At 47.6% G+C, this 26,659-nt stretch overlaps 2 protein-coding genes across 2 annotated transcripts in view; one reads left to right on the top strand and one right to left on the bottom strand.

Moving 5' to 3' along the window:
* The window catches only part of CIAPIN1 (cytokine induced apoptosis inhibitor 1), a 17,222-nt gene extending 4,179 nt beyond the window's left edge, over positions 1–13,043 (bottom strand). Inside the window, exons 1-7 of the mRNA XM_025920931.2 lie at positions 12,924–13,043; positions 7,111–7,286; positions 6,502–6,654; positions 4,971–5,047; positions 2,899–3,067; positions 1,132–1,205; positions 131–246 (exon numbers count right to left, since the gene is read on the bottom strand). Coding sequence (XP_025776716.1) covers positions 131–246; positions 1,132–1,205; positions 2,899–3,067; positions 4,971–5,047; positions 6,502–6,654; positions 7,111–7,267 — 746 coding nt within the window. The 5' untranslated portion in view covers positions 7,268–7,286; positions 12,924–13,043. The remainder of the gene's footprint in view (positions 1–130; positions 247–1,131; positions 1,206–2,898; positions 3,068–4,970; positions 5,048–6,501; positions 6,655–7,110; positions 7,287–12,923) is intronic.
* COQ9 (coenzyme Q9) lies at positions 13,040–26,659 on the top strand. The gene is made up of 9 exons (XM_025920930.2): positions 13,040–13,165; positions 15,716–15,884; positions 17,263–17,398; positions 21,595–21,737; positions 22,021–22,105; positions 23,574–23,678; positions 25,178–25,333; positions 25,595–25,648; positions 25,974–26,659. Exons 1-9 carry the CDS (start codon positions 13,087–13,089, stop codon positions 26,007–26,009), a joined length of 963 nt encoding a protein of 320 aa, XP_025776715.2. The 5' UTR covers positions 13,040–13,086; the 3' UTR covers positions 26,010–26,659.

The following is a 26,659-nucleotide window of genomic DNA, read 5'->3' as shown; positions in this document are numbered from 1 at the left end:
AAAAGTCCTCTGTATATGATAGATTTCACTATAAAATATATATTTTAACAACAGTCAAGTATTCCGATTCCTTGAGACTCAAGAAGCCACTAGAAGCAGCCCGGCAGACCCTGCTTCTGCCAGCACTCACCAATTTTTGCAGGCCTTCCTCTTTTTCCCTTCTCCACATGAAGGAGCCCGCAGGGAAGCTGGATCTGGCTTCTTAAAATCTTCTGGATCCAGCAGCTCATCGGAGTCGATGAGATCCTGGAGAGTATTCGAAGAAGTTAGTGACACGGTCACGATCTCTGCTAACAGAAGGCTGAAAAAAGGGTTGTGGTGGCAGTGGGTTTATAGGGTCCACGTAAAGAGGGTCTCCACTGCCCTATTCTGGGCTGATCATCACACTCCAGCTGACCACTGGAGGGATCTAAACTATGTTCACAGAAGATGCATTCGGTTGTGAGGGGACTGGGAAGTAATTTACAATGTGCAGAGAATGTGAGTGCATGTGTATGTAGGGAGGGAGCAGGAAGAACAAAAAGAGAAGTGTTATATTTATTCAAATATATGAAGGGCTGTCATGTGAAAAAGGGAATGAAATATGTTTTATATCATTCCCGAGAAAAACACAAATAACGATACATACATGTGTGCAATTCTTTGATAAATGTGTGGACAATTCATCTGTAAGCTCTACGGGGGCATGAACCGTAGCCTGTCCTGCTATCTCCAGAATTTCAACAGTCGCAGAAATAAAGAACTTTACTATAGACAGTACTGATCAAAGATGGGAAAGTGTTGCTCTTAAGACAGTGAGCGTTCAGTGACTTGCCCAGACAAAGGAGCCAATAAAATAAAGCTGACAAACTTTTTTTCAGGTTCACGCATGCCCACAAGAATCTTTAACATATCACATGAAGTGAGAACAAGAAAACCTGTGAGGAAAAGAGATGACGAAAAAGAAATGTAAAATGCCACCAATGCGGAGTTCCCTCCTGAATCAAAAATGCCAGTGACAGGCACAGCCGCAGTGCTGGGCTTTACGGCTGCAAGTCTGGAGAGGCCACTCCCAATGACAACCACTCATACCCGCAGCGAGGCCTACAAGAAAGCAGCGCAGAGCCCGCACTGCCCACAATGCCCGCTCACCACGCTCTCGTCCTCCATGTCGTTGGCTGAGAGGGTCCAGAGCTTGGCTGCTGCAGGGTCCACGGCAGGCTTCACTGAGTCCAACCCACAAAAGAAAAAGAGCTCCATAAAAGCAGCCAGAGACAAACCACAGGCATACGTGAGCCTTCTACTGAGACTCTGGGAGGGGACGCTGGACTGGGAGTCAAAAGGCTTGGGTCCAAGGCCCAGCTCTACCACTTAGAGAAGGCACGGCCTGGGGCCGATCGCTTTGCAGTGACAGAAGCCATCATTTGCTAAGCACTTGCTTTGTGTCAGATACTATGGTAAGTATTTCATATATGCTACCTAATTAAATCCTGGTAAGAATCTTACAAGCTAAGTATGTGGTGTCCTAATTTTATAGGTGAGGAAGCTGGTTCCCACATTTAGGCCACTTTTACAGTAAAGAGCCACAAACAGGAGTCTGTCCAATGCTTCTGACTTCACTCCATGTTGCTGTGTCCTTATCTTCGTTTCCACCCCTAGAACCTGGGGCTAATCGTACTCCCTACACCTACTGCAGGAAGATCTGAAGATCAGAGAGAAAGTTGCCAAAAACCATCATAAATAGCAAAGCTTCTGACTCACGTGAACCTGTCACGTACAAGAAAATCGGCTCCAGAGCTGGTGGCGGTGGTGTAACACAAACCAGCTGCAGACACAAGCCTCACACCTCCCGGCTCTGTCTGGGTCAGGGGTGGGGTGCAAGGAAGGCCCTGAAAGAGCGGAGCCCCGAGTCTGTGGGCAGGTCCTCAGATGGGCCTTGGGGGTAAGTGCATCTCCACAGATCACTGTGCAGCTGAATGCTCAGGCCTTCCACAAGGCAAACCGCTCATCGAAGCCGTCCCTACCCATTCTGGAACCATGACTCCGAAGGCTGGGATTCCAGAGGATTTCTTAAAGATTTTGGCTGGCGGGGCGCCTGGGTGGTGCAGTCGGTTAAGCGTCCGACTTCAGCCAGGTCATGATCTCGCGGTCCGTGAGTTCGAGCCCCGCATCGGGCTCTGGGCTGATGGCTCAGAGCCTGGAGCCTGTTTCCAATTCTGTGTCTCCCTCTCTCTCTGCCCCTCCCCTGTTCATGCTCTGTCTCTCTCTCTGTCCCAAAAATAAATAAAAAACGTTGAAAAAAAAAATTAAAAAAAAAAAAAGATTTTGGCTGGCCAGTCAAAGCAGAGCAGTGTGAACGTACCTGTAAATTTTCGCATATTTCACAGCTGGGACAATTTCTCTCAATTCGGGCCTCATGTAATAGTGATCAGAAGGGTGAAGGGGTGGCAAAGGGCAAGTGCAACTTTCTGAGAAGAAATATGTTCACAAGTGGCTTAAGATCCTCAAAGTAAGAGAAGCTGACTTTACTAGCATGGAAAAGACAGGAAGAGGAGCAGGGTACTCTTAGTGGCCATGACCACCAATGGGAGATCTTCTGAGAATAAATGTCATGGTTCTGGGGTGTGGAAAGACTTTGTGAGCTAAACCACATGCTCAGGCCTCTAGAATCTGGAGGCCTCAGTGTCTTCTGGTGCAGAAGGGGTTGAATTAAGTAATACCTATGCATTATGTCAGATGTGGATCTGAATCTGCCCAGGACAACAGTACGTTAAACATTCTTCCATTAGGAAATGACTGAAATTAAGGAAGGAGTGGTCCTCTGGAGACATCACTGCCTCTATTCAGATCTCTGGCTCAATGTCTCACATGTCCTTCTAGGCCCACCTGGACAGAACAAGGTCCTCAGGCCAGTCTTACCTGGAGGAGAAGACTTCTTGGCAATAGAAAGCTTCAGTTGACTAGAAGAACCCACTTCAAAGTTGGGTTTTTTGCCTGTGATGCGCACAGAGAGCAAGCTGTCACTTTGGTAATCCAGATGTTCCTGGACAGACTGTACCTCTTCGGGGCTCAAGGGTTCCCGCAGCAGCTGGAATTCAAGACACCAAAAGCATTAGGCCACACTCTTTCCACAAAATAACGTTGCACTATGTCTACCTATACAGGCGTCAAATACTCATTTCTGTGTACTAAGCATATAGTAGCACCAGATGACAGATGTCACCTCATGCCTCACATTCGGTTTCTCAGTGACCTGTCCCCTAGAGTGTCATTCCGTCTGTGTGCTTACTTTGAGCCAACCCTAAATTATTTACCAGACACCTGTCTATTAGGTACAAGGCACTATGCCAGTCATTCTGCGGGTTATAATGGTTATGATTATGAAGATGAATCAGACATGTTGAACAGACATGTTGAAAAGGATCACAGCCTACAGCAGGGAAGCATGCCCACAACAAAGAGAGTGGAAATGAATTAGAGAAAAAGGACCATGCGGGAGGGAAATGTTTTCTTGGGAAGCAGTAGCAGACGATTGATAAAGGTAGAAAAAAATGTGGAAATGCCACCTCTCTGCCCAACAACTACAGAATGGTTGAATAAATCTCAGCTCATCCATAGCACTCAATATTGTCATCATTAAGGATGAGGGGCAATGCACTGAAGGTGGGCAAATGTCAAAGATATTTAGGGGTGCCTGGGGGGCTCAGTCAGTTAAGTGTCTGACTCTTGGTTTCAGCTCAGGTCATGATTTCATGGGTTCATGGGATCGAGCCCCATATGGGACTCTGCACTGACAGTGTGGAACTTGCTTGGGATTCTCTCTCTGCCCCTCCCCTGCTCGTGCTCTCTCTCTCTCTCTCTCTCTCGCTCTCAAAATAAATAAATAAACATAAAAAAAGACATTTAAAGGTGGGGGGAAAAGCTAGTGACTGAACAATGTATATATACAACCTTATTTACACTTAAAAAAGTCTCTCTGGGGCGCCTGGGTGGCGCAGTCGGTTAAGCGTCCGACTTCAGCCAGGTCACGATCTCGCAGTCCGTGAGTTCGAGCCCCGCATCAGGCTCTGGGCTGATGGCTCAGAGCCTGGAGCCTGTTTCCGATTCTGGGTCTCCCTCTCTCTCTGCCCCTCCCCCGTTCATGCTCTGTCTCTCTCTGTCCCAAAAATAAATAAACGTTGAAAAAAAAAAAAAAAGTCTCTCTTACACACACACGTAAATAGATAAAAAAGGTCTTAGCCACACACAAAAAATGTGTTGGTGGCTTCCTCTGGGAAGGGAAGAGTGAGGAAGGCCTGCACGTCACTTTATGTTTATATGCTCTAGTATTAATTGAATTTTGATGAGTGTCTCTTATTTAGAACATAAAACAGAAACCCTAAACTAAGAAAAAAATAAGAGTGGGTGTAAAGAAACTAAGGCCCTAGGTCATGTGGCAAACAGGTGGTATTACCAGTGATCATGGTATAGCACTCACCTCTCACATAAGAAAACTTCAACATCAAAGAAGAATGTAGAAATATGAACACCTCCATTTAACCTCAGTCTTTCTACTGAACTATCAGAGATGGCATTCCCATCCCCACCCCCCAACCTGCTCCAGCCTCCCACCAAATATCTGAGGACGGTCCCGGTGCCTGTGTCGCTCTTGGGCCTAGGATTTGTGTCCATTAAGGGACCTGTGTTGCGCTCTCCCTGCCACCGCGGCCACCACCCCCACACCAGTACTGAGACTGGAACACGCCCCAACCCACATGGGCGCAAGCTGAGTCTCTTCAAAGGACAGGTGCTCCAGAAAGTTCTGTCTTTTGCAGCATCACGTATCTTAGACACAAAGCACTTCCCGGCTTGCTTCCTAGCGTACGCGACACTGTGCACCTCACCTTCAGGGCTGTTACTCCCCTGAGTTTCTCTGTACTGACTCACAGAGATCCTGGGTGTGGTCGCCCAAGGCTTCAATTCCCAGCAAAGAACGTTGTCTACCAACATACCTCTTTCACTTCCACGAGACCAGAAAGAGTCAGGGCCGAGCACAGCTTAGATGTCGTTCTCACTTTGCTATTGTTAACTGCCGAGAGGAAAACCCCAATTAGTACTTCATGGGACAAAGCAGGGAAAATAATAAAGGCTCCATCCGATTTGGGTCAGCAGCCAATAAAACAGAAATGGTGAAGGCATTCTGACACATGCTTCTGGTTGGTCAAAGTGCTCTTACCTGTGCTCTTAAGTGTCATATAGTACTTCCATCGTTACTGTTTCTTCTCACTCTTGGCTTCTTGGAAATACCTTCCAGGGGATGTTGGATAACGAGTGAGAAAGAGGCTGAGGAAACGTAAGGCACTGACGTTCTCTCTGTACACTTCTGGCAGACACTGTGTGCAGCCACCCGAACTCTACGTTCCCAGCAAAGAATGCTGGTCATCTGAGGTCTGCGTCTCAAATTTATACGTCCGCGCAAACACCTCTATGCATTTCAAAATACATTCGTTCTCTTATTGTGTTTTAAGTTAAGTCATCACATATTGATGGAAAAAGTTAAAAAATTCAGAATTGGACGGTGTTTTGACAGCTTCACCACGGAGCAAAAACGAGAGGCTTTTACCTCCTGGATTCCATCATTAGTTTCACACGAGTCAACAAGACCACTCATCACTCCCAGACTTCCAGTCATTATTTTCTAACTTGTTATTCTGAAATAACTATAGGTGCATAGAAAGTTTTGTTTTGCTTTGTTTTAAAAAGGGCCGTTCGCCTCGTTCCCCCCCCATGGTAACATCTGACGAGATCGGGTGCATTCAGGGTGGTATGGCCGTAGACGCCCCCGCCATGGTAACATCTCACAACTATAGCACACCGGTGAAGACCAGGAAATTGTCACCGGGAGTCCACGGCGCTACCCAGATGTCACCAGTTTTACGTGAGCTTGCTTGCGTGTGTGCAGCTCTGTGCAACCTTACCACGCTTGCAGCTCTGTGTGAGCACTACCACAGTGAGGATCCAGGATGCTCCATCACAAGGAGCCCTCTGACGACCCCTTTACCGCCTCACACATCCTCTGCCTCCCGCTCCTAACCCGTGGCAATCCTCAATGTGGTCCCCATCGCTATAACTTTGCTATTTCAAGCATGTTGCATGAACAGAAGCACACAGCATGCAACCTTCTGAGCCTGGCTTTTTCTCACTCGGCACGATTCCTTGGAGAGTCATCCAAGTTGCTGCACGTATGAGGAGCTTATTCCTTTTTGTTGCTCCAGAGTTTTCCACAGTATGGATGTACCACAGTTTAACCAGCCAGCCTGTTGAAGGACCCAGCCATTGTCAGATGGGCAGTTTCCTTCTATTTTACTACCGAACGGATCAAAGGTCACAATTCCTTCAGGTGCCCTGCTTCAGATTTGTACAATCATTTACCACCAAGGAGAAGGATCTCCAAATGATACCTCCTACTCAGAGAGATGCAGTAAACATACCTAAAGATGGAACGCTGTTAAATTCTAGTCTTTCAAAGGAAGATTTCCTTACCTACAGCTGTCTCTACTGGCTCTTTCAGAAAGAGACATCCACCGGGCCGAAGGATCCGGGCCATCTCGGCCAAAATCTCAGCGCTGTGCACAGTGGTGCTCCCAGGAATTACACCCGACAAAATAACGTCAAAGCTAGATTCTTTGTGGGCAGCTGAAAAGAAAGGAAGACTCTAGTCAGCAAGCACCTGGGCCCCAGAGGCAATCTGCCAACCCCTGCCAAGCCCCCCTCGAGGGCTGCAGGCCTGGCCCTGGAAGAATGAATACCGCCCCCTCAAGCAAATGTTACGAGGCCACCATCACTAGCAAGAGGGGCAATGAAGCTGCTGTTCTCCCTCAGTCTTACTAATTTTGTATCCTTTCCTATGTTTAGGGAAAGGAGTAAAAAAGAAAGGTGGCTTAAAAAATGTGGAATATTTAATAAGAAACAACAGACTTCTACAAATCAACTACACTCTGAAGTCCACTGTATCTCAACTGAACAACAGCAGCGTGGCCACCCACTGCTATCGTCTGCCACCCAAAACAACTCAGACATTGAGGAACTACACAAATGCAGCATCCCACCGACCCCTGCCGCCCTGCAAAGATGATGTGTGCAGGCACTCACACTGCAACAGCTGGCTGATGTTTTCCACAGACACCTGGCCCTCGTCGCCGGTTAACGTTCGAAGCTTCTCCACCAGATCTTTTAGAGCCTCCGCCGGGGATGACTGATCCCAGATCACTGCCACAAACTGGCCAGCCGAGACCCCGTAATCTGCCATTCCTGCAGTGCCGAGGGACCTACAGATGACGAGACAAAGGAAAGTCAAGACGGAGCAGAGACAAAAGCATCATTTAATCCATGAGGAACCATCAAATGTGATTAGAATCACCACCTTAATTCGGACCTCTCGCCAGGGAATGCTGACCACATTAGAATATCTTCCTGTAGATGCTAGAGAGGTGAAGAAACGAACCCATCTCAAGGGATCATAACCCCAACTTTCCCAAACAAGGCAGGCTGCTACCCTGATGAGAGACCTGTCTTGGCAGTCAAGTTAGGAAGTTGAAGGCAGAAAGATTATTTCTGCTTTGATTTGAGACAACTCAGCTTGAACAGAATATAAAACACACAAGACGCTCATTAGGCAAAAGTAGGACTCAGTAAAGAAGGCCAATAAATGGGCAGATATAACCCAACCACAAGCTTAATGTTTCTTTAGAAAAAAGACAACATATTTTTTTTTTAATTTTTTAATGTTTATTTATTTTTGAGAGACAGAGGGATCCAGTGCAAGCCGGGGAGGGGCAGAGAGAGAGGGAGACACAGAATCCAAAGCAGGCTCCAGGCTCCGAGCTGTCAGCACGGAGCCTGACGCGGGACTTGAACCCACAAACTGTGAGATCATGACCTGAGCTGAAGTCAGATGCTTAAGGGACTGAGCCACCCAGGCGCCCCAGAAGACAACATACTTAAATTTAGCAAATTGAATAATGATATTTTCCCTTTCATCAAAATATGAAAATTCAATTCCATTGAATCTGCAATGATCAATACTACCTACTGTCTTTAACGTTTAATGTTAGTTACCCAGACTGTTCAAAACACTTAAAATACATTATCTCAACTGAACCTCAGCACAACCTTAAACTAAATATTCCCATTTTACAGCTATAAAACTGAAGCCATGGACTTGCCAGGTCACACAACTAATAAATGTTGTGAGATAAAGACCTGGAATTTGAAACCAAATCCATATGACTGTAAAGCCCATGCTTTTAACCTATGGAAATCCCCTCCCCCCACCACCTTGAGGCAACTTTCTCTTCCACTGGATACCGAGATGAGTCTAGAATGTGCTCACAATGAAATCAGGTCAGGCGATAGCATTCTACTTGGCTCCTCCTTTCTTTCTTAAACATTAATGCCACCAAGTTCCCAACCTAAAATAGCTCTAATAAATGGCATAAAGGCAGAAGCCGTGGTAGCCAGGTCAAGCATGGATCAGTGTTGTGCTGAACACTCCTGTCTTCTGCAGAAGTGGCTAACTCAGTCACAATTATGCCACCACAGGCACTCGGACTGAATTTAAGCCACGTCCACTACATTCTTCCATCCTCAAAAATATTCACTTCAGGGGTGCCTGGGTGGCTCAGTCCGTTGAGAGCCAGACTTCAGCTCAGGTCATGATCTCGTGGTTCATGGGTTTGAGCCCCGCGTCAGGCTCTGTGCTGACAGCTTGGAGCCCGGAGCCCGCTTCGGATTCTGGGTCTCCCTCTCTTTCTGTACCTCCCCTGCTCGCACTCTCTCTCTCTCAAAAATAAAACAATAAAAACTTAAAAATATTCACTTCAAACGACCTGCTCCTCCACCTACAAATCTTAGCCAAATTAGCCAGTCATCCTTAAATACTATAGTACTTTGGTTTTGTCACTCACTTCCTAAAGAAGTTTATTTTCTAGGTGAAATCAAGTCATTCTTCTGGAATCAGGTCCTCCATAAATAATCTGGCTCCACCTGGATCTCCCACTTCTCCAAAGTGAATCCCTCCTTGTTCTATGAAAAACCTTTGCCTTTTTGCTTTCATCATACCTTTTATCCAATTGCTTCCATGTAAAATGTCCACTTCTTATTATCCCAACCTGACTGCAAGCCCCAGTAAAAAGGATGCCAAGTATTATCAGACAAGCAACATTCCTTAGTCACTGAATCGTTTTCAAATCCTTAAAAAGTACACAATAAAGAAATGAAACTTTTAAGCTTTTAACAGGCACAGGATGTTGAGGAAGAACTCCCGCAAACATATTTTTTTTAAGTTCATTTATTTATTGTGAGAGAGAGAGAGAGAGAGAGTGAGTGCATGTAAACAGGGGAGGGAGGGAGGAGGGAGGGAAGGGGTGGGGGTGGGGGATCCCAAGCAGGCTCCATGCTGTCAGCACAGAAGAACCAGCCAGGGAAAATAGGACCATGGATTGCTGGGCATCAGATTATAAGAAATAAAGAACTTGTTTCTAGAATGATGTTGGCACCAGGTTCTCTGCTGGGACAATAGAAAGTGACCAGCTCCCTGCCCACCAGCAACAACTACAAACCTTACACTGTACTCACAGAAAAAGCATCAAGAAAGAAAGAAGGTGCAAAAGTTTGTTAGAGCAAAACAAAAAGCCAGGTGTCTAGACCTTTTCAGCAACCTTAAATGGAGGCAGTTTCTACAGAGCACAGGTTTTGAATACAGATGAACTGGGCTTCTATCGACCACTGGACTGTCTACTTAGTACATGACCATGGGTTAGTTATTAGCCTCTTTTCCCATCAATAAAGAATAATAATCTCCTATTTTGCAAGGCTGCTGTATGAAGTAAATGAGAAGATAAGAATATGCAAAACATATTTCATGCAGATCCTCCGCAGGGTCTGCTGCACAGAGCTCAACAAAATAATATTCTAAGAGAACTCTTAGTTTTTGGTGGCCAGTTTATTTGCCTTTGCTTCAAAGAGTCCCTATAAAGCCTGTTCTTTCTCCTCAGCTATGCCCACTGAGGACTCCCCAGGGAGAGATGTGAGGCTTCTTTCTCACTGTTAGAATTACACAGAAGAGCTGCACGTTATGACATCTTAGGCACTACTCCAGTGGGACTGTGTCAGCACATTAGAAGGATGTAAAATGCTTTGCGTTCCATATCCCCCCAAACTAATCTTCTCTGGCAAGAGGGAGCTCATAAAATACATTTACTAAACATTAACCCTCAAAACGCAGACATAGCCACCACTCTCGGCCAGCATTTTCCGAATAAAATGGGACACAACGTTCTTTAAAGTATCTAAAAGCCAAAGTGCGATACCTGTCATCGTCAGCGTTCTGCGTGGCTGTCAATCTGCCTTTTTAAAGCAACTCTAAGGAAAAAATGTCCGGCACCTAAGTCAACATACTTACAAGTGTGACTCAGTTTCATATCTAAAAAGAGGTGGAGTTGAAGAAGGCACTGTCACGTAACTGGCCTTGTTAAGCACTGCTCCAGTGCTGCCTGCTATACACAAGTGCCCGTGGCTCTTCTAAAATGCTACTGGCAGGCAGGGAAAGCAGATGTCTGAAAACAACTTCTGGAGATGCACTTGTTTATTTCTCAGGTACCCAATAAACATCAAATCTTGAGGCATTTGGCTCCTCTGAAGGATGAAGGGAGCCAAAAGAAAAAAAAAGAAGATTGGGGCACCTGGGTGGCTCAGTCAGTTGAGCAACCGACTTTGGGTCAGCTCATGATCTCACAGTTCATGAGTTCAAGCCCCTCATCGGGCTTGGGCTATCAGCACAGAGCCTGCTTCAGATTTTCTGTCCCCCCACCCCTCTCTCTCCGCCCCTGCCCCCCCCCCAATGAAAACATTAAAAAAAAATAAGAAAAGAAAATAAGATTGAAGTTTGCATACCAGTTCTTACCAAGGATCAATCCTTTTAAGTCAGGTGGCTAAAAACTTCTAAGAATACTGAAAATTCTCAAAAAGGAAACATTTAAATGTAATGAGCGTGTGTGTGTGCACGCGCACACACACACACACACACACACACACACACACACACACACAGAAAAAGAGGTGATAATCGGCAAGAAAACAAGAAACTCAAAGGAAAATGGAAGACTGTCTCCGGACAATTAGGTATGTGTCAAGAATTAAGAATTTCAGGAAGGATACCCCAGAGCTAGAATTTCCACAGGAAAGGCTCATTTGAGGATCGGTGGACAGAACTCAGAAAACAAAACCTCACAGATCAGTAGTGTTTTAATGAAATCCAGAGCTGTGGATCTGAAATTTTAACATCTGGGGAGTAGTTCTGGCTCAGAAGGGCTTTCTCCACATCCAGGCAGGGGAGGGCAAGATGTTTTTGTTTTGTTTAATAATTTTTTTTAACGTTTATTTATTTTTGAGACAAAGAGAGACAAAGCATGAATGGGGGAGGGGCAGAGAGAGAGGGAGACACAGAATCGGAAGCAGCCTCCAGGCTCCAGGCCGGCAGCCCAGAGCCCGACGCGGGGCTCGAACTCACGGACCGCGAGATCGTGACCTGAGCTGAAGTCGGAAGCTTAACCGACTGAGCCACCCAGGCGCCCCGAGGGCAAGATGTTTTGAAAAGACTAGCTGATAAGCATTGTGCAAAAGAGATACAAAGACAAGGGTCTAACTGCAAACACAAAATTTACAGAATGACATGCTTTGTTCCTGTCATCAGTTATTCCTAACATGGAAACCATGTACTTTTCCCTGTTAATATGAAGCCTTCCCTGGTAACAGATATCACAGGGAGGCACTCTGCATTTACACTTCAGTTTAGTGCCTGGTCCATGACCTCCCTGAGTCATTCAGAGATAGGCACTTAATGTCAGAATGGACACCACCAACCTTTCCTAAACTTGCAGAGTCTACAAGTCACCTGGGGGCTTTGTTAAAATAAGATTCCTAGACTGCACCCAGATGTACTGAATCAACACTCCAGGAGAAAGACCTGGGTACCCAATTTATTAGCAAGCATCCTGGATGGTTCTTTTGATCTGGCAAGTTTGGGAAATATTAAATTATACTTCTGAAAAGATGACCACAGGCCCCAAATGGAGCCACTTGTGCTAAGCACACATCATCAACAAACTGAAACTAACAGCTAACTTAATTGTGGTTTCTACCTTCTCCAGGAATGTAATCTCAATTCAGGGGTCAGTTTGGAATTTTACAGTCAGCATTAGTAAGGTAATCTGCCTAACAGACCCCTTCTGTCCCCTTGCCTGAAATAATCCCCTCCCCCCATTATAACTTCCCTGTCTCACCTCCTCTGCCTTTAAAAAAAACCTTTCCTTTACTTGGGATGGGATGCTGCCCAATTCATGAATTGTTCGATAAAGCCAATTAGATCTTTAAAAGTTACTCGGTTACTTTTTTGTTATTTAATAACACCAACTCCACACTTTGGAGATTCTGGCAAGTCACTGGCTCAAAATTACAACCTGGGGGTTAAGTACCCCACCTCCCCCAAAGACCGAGGCTTCAGCTCCCCCAGTGTTTGAGACGAGGGCCTGAGGTCCAAGGTCACAACGGCTGGCTATTAGCAGAAGCGGGTCTTGAAGGACCCAGGTCTTGGGGACGCAAGGTCAAGGCTCCTCCTTCTCAGCGCGCTGACTTCGGAGCCTCAGACCTCGGGCCGGCAGCGCATGAGAGGAGGCAGCCCGGGAAGGTCAGAAGCCACCACAGCGCAGGAGCCCGAGACAGGCAGGGCCGGCCGGCCGCCCCCCCCCCCCCCCCCAATACGGGCTCCCCTGGGAGGTGGTCATGGCCCCGTGGCCACCGAGGGACGGGGCTGGGAATAGGAAACAAGAGGCTCCAGGGGCGAGGATGGGCCGGAAGGGCACAGCTGGGGAGACCGGGTTCCTGGGCCGCAACTCAACAACGCTCACCTGCCTCTCGGGGCTCGCTCCCGGCTTCTTCGCGGCAGCCGGCTTCGCACCTCGCGCCTCTCGCGATATGAGGACTCTGCGGGAGCGCGGGCAGGGCGGAAGTGGCCTTGGCGAGCTCCCGGGTGTCCGCAGCGTCACTGGCGGAGGCGTGCCCGCTTCCAAGATGGCGGCGGCAGCGGCGGCGGTGTCAGGCGCGCTCGGCCGGGCGGGCTGGAGGCTCCTGCAGCTGCGGTGCCTGCCCGGTGAGGGGGCGGCCGAGCCCGGGAGTGGGGAGGAGCAGGGAGGGGGCACGAAGCCGACCTGGGCTGGGTGCGGGGCGGAAGAGGCCGCCGTGGCGGCCCACGAGCAAGGTGAGGTGAAGGGCATCGGCGCGGAGCCGCCGGCGTCCAGGGCTCGAAGGGGCCGCCTGGCTGGTTTCTGCCCCCATTCTTGAGCTGTGAAGGGCAGGAGTGGCGGGGCGGGGCCTCTCTCCCATTTCACGAAGTTAACGGAGCCCCAGAGAGAGGGCTGTGGGTGCCCAGGGTCTCACAGTTCGGCAGTTGCAGCCTGGCAGACCCAGACCCAGTCTGTCGGCAAGTCCACCGCCAAGTCCCCGGGAAGGGCCACTTCAGGGTCAGAGTTGGAAACGGCCGCAGAGAGCCCCTAGTCCGTTGTTTCCTAAGTCGGTCATCTCCTCACTTCATTGATTCTATGATATTGTCCCACCTTTTCCACAATATAGTCAGTATTTTTGTTTATACACCCAAGTTCTTAATACTAGACGTTTACTTAAAAGAGGTAGCTTTATATTGCTACTGTAAATGGACAACCAGTGTCACCTCCATAAATAGAATGTATACATTGATGTATTAACATAAACATACAACTAATAAAATAATATTCTCCTGGATTTCATCAAATCTTGTGCCCCGCGGTGGTTTCCACAGTCGTGCTTTGGGACCTCTCCCATCCTATTCGAAGTTTTATGAGTATTTGTTCCATTTTTTGTGTGTGTACAAATACTAAAATACCGATATTTTTACACCTACCGTTCTGTGTTGTGTTTTGTTTTGTTTTTTGAGAAAGAGAGAGAAAGGGAGAGAATCTTAAGCAGGCTCTAAGCTTAGTGCAGAGCCCGATGTTAGGGCTCCATCTCATGACCCTGGGATGGTGACCTGAGCCTCAACTAACTAAGCCACCCAGGTGCCCCTGTTCTGTGTTTCTTTTAACATCATCGTTCCCCGAGTTAGTCCATAGATTTCTTTTTAAAACACGAGTGTCCTTCTGTTGTTGTTAATACAAAACTCCAATCCAAATGTTTAAAGAAATGCCTGTGCCCCAGCATATCCACTCCTAGGTGGAGAAATGAAAGCATATGTCCACCACAAGGTGTGTACAAGTACATTTACAGCAACTTTATTCATGATAGTCTAGGCTGAAACAACCCAGGTGTTCATCAACAGACTAGTGTTTCTTAATGCAATACCACTCAGCAATAAAAAGTAGCAATTGATTTCCACAAAAATACTAATCAGTTAACAATATATTATGCAAAAGAAGTTTTGCACAAAAAAGATATACTGTATGATTCCCTTTAGATGAAATTCTAGGACAGGACAGGGTGGAAATTTCAGAACAGTGTGTGGGGGGGGGGATGACCGGGGAGGAGCATAAGCTTTCTAGGGTGATGATAATATTCTTCACGTTAGGGGTTCAGGTTATGCAAGTGTACACTTTTGTCAGGACTCAGATTTGGCACATTTAAGATTTGTGTATTTCATTGTATATAACTACCACCTCAGTAAAAGACCAGTAAATAAATGTTGAACTCTGGTTAATGATATGCACGCAGAATGTGTGGAGCTGAAGAATACTGAGGTCTACAACATGCATCAAACGTAAGATGGATTGATGACGGGAGAGTGTAATAGATATGTAGAACCTAGGTGGTGGGTACACAGGTGTTCATGCCATAGTTCTTTCAACTTGTATGAAATTTTCTATAATAAAATGTTGGGAAAGAAAAAAAGGAGTATGAGCCTGGACTTTCCAAAGCCCTTCCCATAGTAAATGAGGTGTTGCAGGTGTTGCCAATGAGAAAACATCAGCATGAGAAAAACCCCACACCTGTGGGGTGCCTGGGTGGCTCAGTCAGTTGACCATTGACCATCCCATCCAACTCTTGGTTTCAGCTCAGGTCACGGTCTTACAGTCATGGGATTGAGCCACATGTTGGGCTCCACCCTGAGCATGGAGCCTGCTTGAGATTCTCTCTCCTGCCACTCTCCCCCACTCACTCTGTCTCTGTCTCTCTCGCTCAAATGAATTAAATGAGTAAGTAAATAGAGATTAGTGACCTGTGTGAAGACTCCATATAAATACTATAGGAATCAGTACTCAGGCCTCATTTCTAGTCCAGTGCTCTTGGTATAATATAACCATGTAGCAATTTCAGGTCATTTTCACTTTTTGATTGGGCTTCACAACACTCCCAGTGAGCAGATGCTTACTCTTAATTTGCATATTTAAAAATCATGCTCATTGGGGCGAAGCCCATTACCATACAGTGAACAAATGATAGCAAAAAGCCAGAGGCCAGGTCTTCGGTTCCCTGGCTCATGCTTTTGCCACCACATCATGTGTCAAGGTTGCCAGTTTACCGAAGATTTTTGTTTGGGACTCAATACTCGGATAAGTGGTTCTGGAGTAGACTCAGCCCTGCTTTTCCTCTCCCCATCCCTCACACCATTCGGGGCATCAAAGAGTCTTCTCTGGTAAGTGTTCCTGCCTGACCAGCCCCGTTCTTGTTTCAGTGTCCCGTTGCCAGTCAGCCGTGGTGTCACGTGCCTTCCATGCTTCAGCTGTGCAGCTGAAGTCTTCAGATGAGCAGAAGCAACAACCTCCCCCATCTTTTTCTCAGCAACATCCTGAGACACACAGAGCAGAAGAACCCAAGCCAGAGTCCCCTCGTCCACCCCCCAGGTATGTATCAGGACCACAGTCCATCCATTTCTGGCCATTTTGCATGCTTGGGTGTGTCTGTCCTTCCTCTCTCCTCTTTATCCTCCTTTTCACCTTCCATCATTTTCTAGGCTATCTTTGAAAGGAAACTTGCTTTTTTATTATATTTTAATTGTGCCTGTACACTCTAAAATATCTAATCAAAGTAAAGAAGCTCATAAAAGTAAAGCAAAAATTACCAGAAATCACAAACCCTGAAAAAACTCTAATGTTTTTGCAAATGTCCTTTTTTGATGTTTTTTAAGTATACTCCATATGTAAATCTATATACTGTAAGTGATTAATTACACTGTACACCATTCCAGAACCTGTTTTTTCACTCAATAGTACATTTTTAATGTTTTCTCAGTCTGTATGATTTTCATGGTTGCATACTATGCCAGCAAATGGCAGTATTAAAATTTATTTAACCTGTTTTGGGGCATCTGGATGGCTCTGTCGGTTAAGCGTCCGACTTCATCTCAGGTCATGATCTCACCGTTGGTAGGTCTGAGCCCCATATCAGGCTCTGTGCTGACAGCTCAGAGCCTGGAGCCTGCTTCGGATTCTGTGTCTCCCTCTCTCTCTGCCCCTTCCCCATTCATGCTCTCACTCTCTCAAGGATAAACATTAAAAACAATTTAAATTTATTTAACCTACCTTTTATTGATGAATATTTAGATTTCCTTCACTGCTATAAAAAATGTGATCAAGTGTGTGATTCTCTCAGCAGGGGGAGCATTGAATCAAAGCAGGTGCACATCTAAAATTTTGTTACATGTGTGGGACCAAATTGGCCTCTAGGGAGGTGAAAATAGTTTACGTTTCCATTAGATATTTTTTCTTCTTAATTCTGCCACTGAGAAGTTCTGCTAGCTCTGAAATTAGGGTGTTCCCATCATTTTTATGGTCTCCTGATTAAAGTGCTTCTCATTTCCATTCAGCAAATATGTTCTGAGGATCTCCTTTGTGCCAGGCCCTGTGAATACTACAACTGTTGTCCCTGTCCTCATGGAGTTATCGTTTGGTACAAATACAGATGAAGAAACGGTGTGCTAAGGGCTGTAAACAGAGAAATCCAGGGGGCTATGGGAGCATTTGCCTCCCTATGACATGACCTCCTCACTCACGGGATCCCTTGTCTCAGTGACTGTATGAGAGGAGAAAGGTGATAGAATTTTTGTTCTGTTGGCATTGAAACATCAGTACTGGTGAAAAGTAAGTGTCTTCCCAGCGTGCGCTTAGAGGAGGCCCAGAGCCTCCGGTTTCCGGTCAGGCGCATTTTGCATGTTAGGCAGCCAGCAGTGAGATGAGGTGTGCTGGGTTCCGTCTCCATGTGTCTGTTGGTTTTGGGTCTCAGGTACACAGATCAGGGCGGTGAGGAGGAGGAGGACCATGAGAGCGAGGAGCAGCTGCAGCACCGCATCCTGACCGCAGCCCTGGAGTTCGTGCCTGCCCACGGGTGGACAGCAGAGGCCATCGCGGAAGGAGCCCAGGTGTGTATAGGAGGAGGGGGGATGGGGACCGGGAGGGAGTCACACCGGTCAAAGCAGAGGGCCTCATGCTTTCTTATGACCCAGCTTAGAGCCCCTCACTGCTACAGGATTGGGGCAGGGTGTGTTTTCCCAATAGGGTAAAAATAGCTTTATTTTTTTAATACAGAAAGATTATACCGTGGAGTTGGTTCTTGCGAGCTAGGTTATAAAGGCAGCCCCTTAGGCATAGGTGTTGCCTATGATCACAGTTACCACGTTTCATTGACTCTACGACAGCAGTGGTTGTAAGAAGTGCCATTATTTTATGCATCACTAAAAAAGAAAAAATGCTACCTATTAAACTGGGGCACGTTGTCAATTGCATGATTCACACTGAATGTTTAAGTGAAAAAGAAGGGGGGCATCTGGCTGGCTCAGTTGGTAGAATGTGTGACTCTTGATCTTGGGATTGTGAGTTCTAGGCCCACATTGGGTATAGAAATTACTTCAAAATAAAAATCATAAAAATAAAATGAAATGAAAAAATAGGTGCATCTTAAAATTGATGAAATCTGGTGTTTGAAAATGCAAGAGGGCACCATCTAGGAGACCAACACGCCTTGCTTTGTCAGTAAGACTGACGGTGTTTGCTCCTGCGTTGGCACAGATGGCTGCTTTAGATTAAGCCGTTGGCTCACCTGGAGGCCATGGTGCACAGAATTGTCAAGCATAGCCAGATACCGCCCTGTGAGAGCACAGTGAGAACAGAAAGCAAAGGATTTCCAGATTCACGTCTCCGACCCCAAGCTTGCGGGGAAATTGGATGGAAGGGTGAGCACATTTGAAAGCTGGCGAGAGCACAGAAACAAGGGTGAAGTACAGGTATGAGAGAAAGTGGCAAGATCCGAAGTCCAGAGCCCCTTCAAGGCAAGAATTAGGAGATCTGGGAAATGAGTGCGAGCACTGGCCTTTGATGTAATAGGGGTGAGGTTGGAGAAGACAGCTACGGGTTTAGTTTTTAGAATATTAAGGGAGTTCCCAAGGGACAGCTTCTGTTCCCTGTGAAGTAGGTGTGGTTGTCTCATGAACCTGAAGTTAAGGGTAAGAGGAGACAAAGGTTTGAGGGTGGCAGAGAATGTTAGAAAGAATTATTACAGGAAGTGGTGGAACAGAAATGTAACAGGATTTTTTGGAAAAATCTTTTTTTTTTTTTTAAAGGGAGGGAATCACTATATATCAAAGCTACCTATATTCACAGTCCTAGAACTTTTTTTTTTATGTCTATTAATTTTTGAGAGTGAGAGATAGAACACAAGCAGGGAAGGGACAGAGAGGGAGACACAGAATTCAAAGCAGGCTCCAGGCTCCAAGCTGTCAGCACGGAGCCGATACGGGGCTCGAACCCACAAACCATGAGATCATGACCTGAGCCGAAGTCAGATGCTTAACTGACTGAGCCACCCAGGCGCCCCTGTTTGGAAAAATCTTATACTGCATTAGTCTACAGTAACTGGTCTTTTTCACTGTGTCCTGTGTATATCTTCATTCATAGTGGCTGCATAATACCCATTGTATTTACTTGACTTCAATTGATAAAGATTTGGGTTGTTTCCAGTTTTTTAGTATTCTAAACCTATTTGTACAACATTTAAGTGCATTTTGAGAAATGGAGTTGCTGTTTTGTGGTGTATCAGACCAAACAGAAACTACACCGGTTATTCAAATAGAACTTAACACAGTGAAGGGGGAGTGGGGTGTAAAGTTGGTAACCAGGTAACTGGCAGGATAAAATGAAGCCCTTAGGGTATTACGGAGGTTGCCACAGGGTTTAGCTCCCATCTCCAGGGCTAAGGAGACAAAGGGGAAAATTGGACTTGTTAAAATGGGAGGCTTGAAGGAGAGTCCCTGTGGAGGTGAGGAGGAGGAGCTACTTGGCCAGTGATGCTGTCTCTAAGTTTAGAGAGAGGGTCCCCTGGGTGATGGTGGCTCAGTGGAACCAGTTCTTTGGGTTCTGGGAAGGGTACAGACCAGCTCGGCCAGGGCCAGGCCACCAGAGGGAAGTGCTGCCCCTGGGTGAAGGCGGCTTCTGGGGAGATGCTCACGGAGCCGCCAGCAGACAGGACGTCCACAGGAAGGAGAGGGACCCTTCCTCCTCCTCTAGCCTCACGGTCTCCCTCCAGCGATGGGATGGGCAGAGCCTAACATGGAGCTGGAAGTGTGGCTTGTGGACTACGGCCCCTGCATCACAAAGCGGAGGCTGAGACAATAACTCCCCACCTGGTCCAGAGAGAGAAAATATGTTTTTTTTCCAAATATTTATTTAAGTCATCTCTACACTCAATGTGGGGCTTGAACTCACGATCAAAAGTCACATGCTGTGTTTCAGCCAGCCAGGAGCCCTGAGTGTGTATATTTTTGAGGGTGTTGTTACATACATAGTAGAGTCAGTATAGCCTGGTGGTGACGAGCTCTGAGTCTCAGTTTCCTCATCTGTAAAATGAGTGAGGATAACACCCACCAGCTGGAGTTGCTATGTGGCCGAGGCCACAGTGAGATCGTGTGTGTCATGTGCTTAGCAGGGTGCCTGACACAGTAAACATCAGTTGCCATTAGTATTGATGTGGGTGCAAGTCTGTTGTGAATACTGCCAAATTGCCCTCTCTAACTTCCACCAAAACAGAGGCACTTTCTCCACTCCCAATAGGAGGGATTTATAGTTAGTACTTTTTTTGTTCCTTCCCTTCCCTCTCTCCCTGGTGCTCTCATAGTTCTGCCTCCAGTAGATGCTCGATGATTGCCACGTATCAGGAAGAGCAAAGGACCATCGTGGCATTGTTAACTCCTTAACAACTCATAAAAGAAAATGTTTTGGGGCCCCTGGGTGGCTCAGTTGAGCGTCCGACTTCAGCTCAGGTCACAATCTCATGGTTTGTGAGTTCAAGTCCTGCATCAGGCTCTCTGCTGTCAGTGCAGAGTCTGCTTCAGATCCTCTGTCCCCCTCTCTCTGCCCCTCCCCTTCTCTCTGTCTCTCTCAAAAATGAATAAACATTTGGGGTGCCTGGGTGGCTCAGTCGGTTAACCGTCTGACTTCAGCTCAGGTCATGATCTCATGGTTCGTGAGTTTGAGCCCCTGCTTTGGATTCTTACAGTCCCTGCTTTGGATTCTGTGTCTCCCTCTCTCAGCCCCTCACCCCTACTCATACTCTGTCTCTCTATGTCAAAAAATAAACAAACATTAAAAAAAGAATATATTTTAAAAATTAATAAACATTTATTAAAAAAAAGAAAAATGTCTTTTGGTTTTTGGGTTTTTTTTGCTTTTTGTTTTGTTTTTTGTTTTTTTGTTTTGTTTTTACAACAGAGAGGCCTAATTTCCAAGAGGTTTAGGTTAAGTGAATTGGTGAGGAAGAGCTGAGTGCTCTTCCCAGCCCCCTTTTTTATATTAGGACTCTGGGTTACAAGTGTCAGAGCTCAATTCTGATTGGCTGGAGCAGGCAAGGGTGTGTTCAGACTCATTTAATAACAAAAGTCTGGAAGTAGCTCCATTGTGCTGCTGGGAATCTCTCCATCCTGTCTGCTTTGCTTTCCTCTCTGTGAGCTTCATTCCCAGCAGGGGCTTCCCACGCAGGACTAAAAATGGTTCAGCAGCCCCAGTGGAAAGAGAGCACTTCTTTTCCGTGAGCACTAGCAGAAGTCCAGAGGTGGCCTCTTAGGGCCTGGATTTGGTCATGTCCATGTGCCTGAGCTAGTCACTGTGAGCTCCAGTTATCCAAGTCTGGATCTCAGGCTTTACAGCACACCAAAGGGGGCACCTGGGCGGCTCAGTTGGTTAAGCATCTGACTTCGGCTCAGGTCATGAGCTGGCTCATGAGCCCTGCTTCAGGTGAGTGCTGACAGTGTAGAGCCTGCGTGGGATATTCTCTCTCTCTCTCCCCCCCACCTTCTCTCTCCGCCCCTCATGAGATTCTCTTTCTTTCTGCCCCTCACTCACGCCCTCTCTCTCTCAAAAAAAAAAGAAATACACCAAAGGGTAGATGGAGGATGGGGGATTGCTGGTCAGCTTTACCCAAATCACACGGACTAGCAGTGAAGAATAGGGTTATCCCATTAAAAATCAAGCTGCTGTTACTGGAAAAAGAGGTGCTGGTGAGGAACAGACAACACATGTCCACTACATTTGTCTGCCACTTTTCTGTTTTCTCTGTCTCCTTTTGTAGTCTCTGGGTCTCTCCACTGCAGCAGCCAGCATGTTTGGGAATGACGGCAGTGAGCTGGTACTGCATTTTGTGACCCAGTGCAATGCTCGGCTCACTCATGTGCTGGAAGAGGAGCAGAAGCTGGTACAGCTGGGCCAGGCTGAGTAAGTCCTGTGGCATTTTTGCTCAGGGTGGCAGTTAAGGATCAGGGGGCTCAGGCCCCACTAACAGTCTCGGGAGGCCAATCCAGGCAGAGCCGAAAGAGAGGAGCATTGAGCAGCCCCGCTGCTTTGAGGGGACTGGAACACAGGTGCCTCTCTGTGACAGCTGTAGTCAGGCCAACATCAGGAGCTGGTGGGACCCTCCTCCCTAGCGCTGAGTAAGCAGGATAGCCCCGAGCCCATGCCTTTGACCCAGAGACCCACTCTTTTCTTTTCCCTCTTCCAGGAAGAGGAAGACAGACCAGTTCCTGAGGGACGCAGTGGAAACCAGACTGAGAATGCTGATTCCGTACATTGAGCACTGGCCCCGGGTACAGAGTCCATATCTAGGCTACAGGGCACCAATGCATTCGTGTTCTTAGTTCTCAGCACCTTGCACTCGGAGGACCCTGCACAGTCTTCAGAAGCTAGCTCATTAATCCGCACAGACCTGGGGATTCTCCGTGCACTTGGTAGAGCTAGGGAGTGCGGACTTGGGCGTGCCAGAGGGAGTAACTGAGCCATCTGGGTCTCAGTTCCTAGAAGTGTGAGTGGCTTGCGTACTGGGTCACATCGTGTTGGCTCCTGGTGGCCTGAGTGTGCTACCAGGTCTTCAGTGAGGAGGAATCCATGGAGGAGATTAGACAATGAGATTTTATTGGCCATCGTCATTAACAGGCCTGTCGTGTCCTGGATCTCAGAGGACTGGGATGTCTTTTCCAGTTGTTGATGTGATGCTTGAAAATTGGAGTATTCGTTCCAAGGCTTTTTTGTCCCCTTTCCTGAAGCTTCCTTTTTCCTGTTTCAAAGCATATCACAGTGTGGGCCGTTCTCTTAGTTAAGAAAATGGAGTCCAAGCACATCAGGAATGAGAGGGCAGCAGGGATCATCTAGTGTCCTCCACCCACTACTGAGCAATAGCGCCCATCAGTCAGTTGACAGACCTTGGAACAGCAGCGGTGCACCTAACCCCAGGCTGCCTGTGGAGGGAATATCGCGAGAGCGGAGTCCTGTCCCCTGCCTGTGCTTGCCACGCTGGATTTTCAGACCTCTGGCCTGACTCATTCCACCTTGCAGTCAAAGCAGTGGAAGTGTGTATATTGGGCCCCGACTGCCTTCTGACTCAGCACATTTTCTTCTGGGCTACTTCGATAAGAAAAAACTTTTCCAGCTGAGCCAGGGCCTCTGACCCAGCTCCCACAGGCCACAGCCAGTGGAGTTTTGAGTTGGTAAAGTGACAAGACCTTATACCTGCTAAGGAAGCATCTCTGGGTCGTGCTATTGCTTGTATTAGTTGAAGGATTTTTGGTTTCAGATACCAGAAACCAACTTGAGTTAAGCAAAACCCCAGGGAGGAATTTATTGTGAGGTTGCCATGGGGCATCAAGGGCAGGAATGCTGCTGGGCCCAGGGATTTGGACCTAGAAACTACCCCCAGACCCTCCTCCTAGCTCTGCTTCTATCTCCGTGTTACAGAATGGGGTGTCCTCCACCATCCTTGCTCTCAGTACTCTTAGACCACTCTAGACCCTCCGGCTGCCTGCATTCCCAAGTCCACGTGCCGGGGATGGAGCACCTGAGTGGGCCAGCTGAGGGCAGGGGCCGCCCCTGGCTCCCATCAGCTGTAGCCAGGGTTGTCAGCTGCCAGGAGCTCACGCCAACCGGGCGGAGATGGTGGGTCTCAGCAGGGGAGTGGGCAGGCCCTCTCACATACCTCCGTGGAGAGGCGAGGCGCCGCACCATCCACCTGTGCTCTGTGTTCCCTGTGTGCAGTGCCTGTTTCTGTCATTCTTTCCTCAGGCCCTCAGCATCCTCATGCTCCCGCACAACATCCCATCCAGCCTAAGCCTGATCACCAGTATGGTGGATGACATGTGGCATTACGCTGGGGACCAGTCCACTGATGTGAGTGCTTTCTGCAAACCCACAGGACACCAGGAGAGGCTTGGGTTAAGCATTTCTTCGGGAAGTTTGTGAAAGGTCTTTGATCACAGAGCCTTTCAGTGGGCCTGCAGTGCCACTCCTGTCTTGGAAAGGAGAGACTAGGGACGAGGAAGCTCCCAACAAGCCATAGTGGGACCTACGTCCTCATTCAAGGATGCACGCTCGAGCCACAAACCAGTGATTATTCCCTCTGTCCCCTCCTGGTGACACAAGCATCAGAGGGCCTGGTGACAAGGCTGCCGTTTTATAATCATTCCCCCTCAATCTCCTAAGACTCACATTCTGCGATGTGATTTCTCAGTGTGTGTCTTTCATGAGACTGATTCTATTTATTTTTTAAAACTTTTTAATGTTTATTTTTGAGAGACAGAGCATGAGCAGGGGATGGGCAGAGAGAGAGGGAGACACAGAATCCGAGGCAGGCTCCAGGCTCTGAGCAGTCAGCACAGAGCCTGATGCAGGGCTCGAACTCACAGACTGTGAGATCATGACCTGAGCTGAAGTCGGATGCTCAACCGACTGAGCCGACTGAGCCACCCGAGCCACCCAGGCGCCCCTCATGAGACTGATTTTAAAAAAGTGAACAGAACGCCATGGAGCCGCTGTTGCCTTAAAAAGGAACTCCCTCCCCCAAGCCCCTCCTGGCCTGCTTTGCCAAGAGATCAATTAGCCTTTAAACAGGCACCAGGATAGCTTCTGACTTGTTAATGCTGTCATATTTCTGGTAGGAAATTAAAAAATAAAAAGTATACCTTCATAAAAGAAGTTAATATGTAATGGTGCTCTGTGGAGTCCAGGCTGGGGAGGCGAAGAGCTACTCCTGCCACAGTTCTAACAAAGGACTTAATAAGCTTCCCCCATGTCGGAGGACACCACCAACAGAGCTGGTGGGAAAATGAAATTAGCAAAGAAATTAAAGGAATAAAACACAAAGCAGCTGAGTTAGTGCTCCAGAGAGCCATTTGCTGGGCCAGCCGGAAGTGGCTGAGGGACTGGAGCCCCTCGCTCCTCCTGGGTGTTCTGAATCTGTCCGTGGGCCTGTCTCAGCCCTCACTTTACTGGTGAGCATACCACGGTTTTGTCATAACTGGCTGACCAGAGAACCTCCCCAGAATTTAGGCGGCCTAAGACGCAGTCTTTTCACAGGCTTCAAAATGGATGCCTGTAGCAAAATCGCCTGGGATGCTAATCAGACGTCCAGATTCCTTGCACTTACTTCAGACCCCTTGACTCTAAACTCTGAGAAGTTGGGCCCAGGAGCTTGCATTTTAATCTCCCAGTAATTTTGTTGCCTAGCTAAATTTGAGAACACCAATGTCTTGCAGGGAAACAAATGCATCTGTGGGGAAAAGAGATCAGGAGGGACCCCTTAGTGCCTGTGGCTTTGGGTAGGAACCCCCAGATTTCCCCAGCCCACGGCAGTAGCAGTGACCCACCTTCCTGGGTGGGTTTCTTTGCAGTTTAACTGGTATACCCGCCGAGCTGTGCTGGCTGGCATCTACAACACGACAGAGCTGGTGATGATGCAGGACTCGTCCCCAGACTTCGAGGACACTTGGCGCTTCCTGGAAAACCGGATTAATGACGCAATGAATATGGGCCACACTGCCAAGCAGGTAGTTGGGGCTAGCCATTTGGGAAGCCTCCTCACTAGGCACACCCCCCTCCTCCTGAAGGCTTGCCCAGGGAGTGTGCCAGCCATTTCCCTAAGAGCCATACTTGGGCCATTTGTGGTTGTGATCATAGGCTCTTCCTCCAGTCCACAGGGTCCTCATGAGTCCCCCCGCCCCCACCCCCGGCCCCCGCTTTTGTCTTACCTGTTTCACCTTTGAGCTTGGACTGGGGGCTTAAGAGAGCCTGACCCTGACTCCTTCTAGGTAAAGTCCACTGGAGAGGCACTGGTTCAAGGACTCATGGGTGCAGCAGTGACAGTAAGTACTGTCTCACTCATCCCTGCCCTCCTCCCGTCCCCGTCCTGCCCTGTGACCCTTAAAACATGTGTCAATGTTCCTGAATCTTTTAAACTAGAAAACTCCTAATAAGACGGACAGTGATTCAGCCCCAGTCTCTGATCCTCAGTACCCCATCTTTTTTTTTTTTTTTCTGCTATTAAAAAACATTGCTGATTCCCAGGCCCCTAGCATGTCAGATCTGTGGATCTTAGCCATTCCTGCCGCCTTGAAAACCCCAGTCTCTCCCACTGGAGTCCTAATGGCAGGGCAAGGCCTCATCATTCTGTTTCCTTCCCTGTATCAGCTCAAGAACCTGACCGGTCTAAACCAGCGCCGGTGAGCGGAATGGGGTGTGAGCTAGAGTGCCCAGAAGAAAATCTGCAGATACATTGAAAGGGCTTTGAAAGATATGAAGTGCTGCCCATGGAACAGGGTGTTAATGAGAAAACACTGAAGGACTCCTGAGTCACTACGACAGCCACCTGGAAACCACAGAGCACTTGATACAGCTGTAGCCTGCGATCAGGCTACTTCTTCAGTTCTAAATACCAGGCCAGGCCTCCTGATGCCTTTCTGCATTACCACTGTGTGACAAAAAATGAGGCTCTCATCCAAGCGTTCAAGCCACAGAAACCCGGCATGTCCCTATCTATGGTCTCACAGATACTTGATCATGTCTTAACCTTCCTAGAGTAATCTCTGGGGCTCCCAAATCAGAGTCAGGCTGTGAAACCTTTATAAAGTGGCAGCCCATCCCCAGCACAGCACAGACTTGTGCACACAGGCGTTCCTTGCACCCCTCCCCTTTCTGGTGTCCTGAGATGCTGCACCTGGGAACCCCTCAGAAAGCTTCCTCACTTGAGACTGGTGCCTGCTGGACAGTGGTGCCCAGCCTGGCCGGAGGCGTGAACCCAGGCCGTTGTCGCATTACACCAGCATGTGTTGTAGGGTTAAGAGTCTGTACAAATAGTAATAAATATGTTTGAAGCA

The sequence above is a fragment of the Puma concolor genome, chromosome E2, assembly GCF_028749965.1.
Source record: "Puma concolor isolate L17-30 chromosome E2, mPumCon1.1.hap2, whole genome shotgun sequence".
Lineage (NCBI taxonomy): Eukaryota > Metazoa > Chordata > Mammalia > Carnivora > Felidae > Puma > Puma concolor.
The sequence above is the reverse complement of the archived record's forward strand: the minus strand, read 5'-3'. Positions and strand labels throughout refer to the sequence as shown.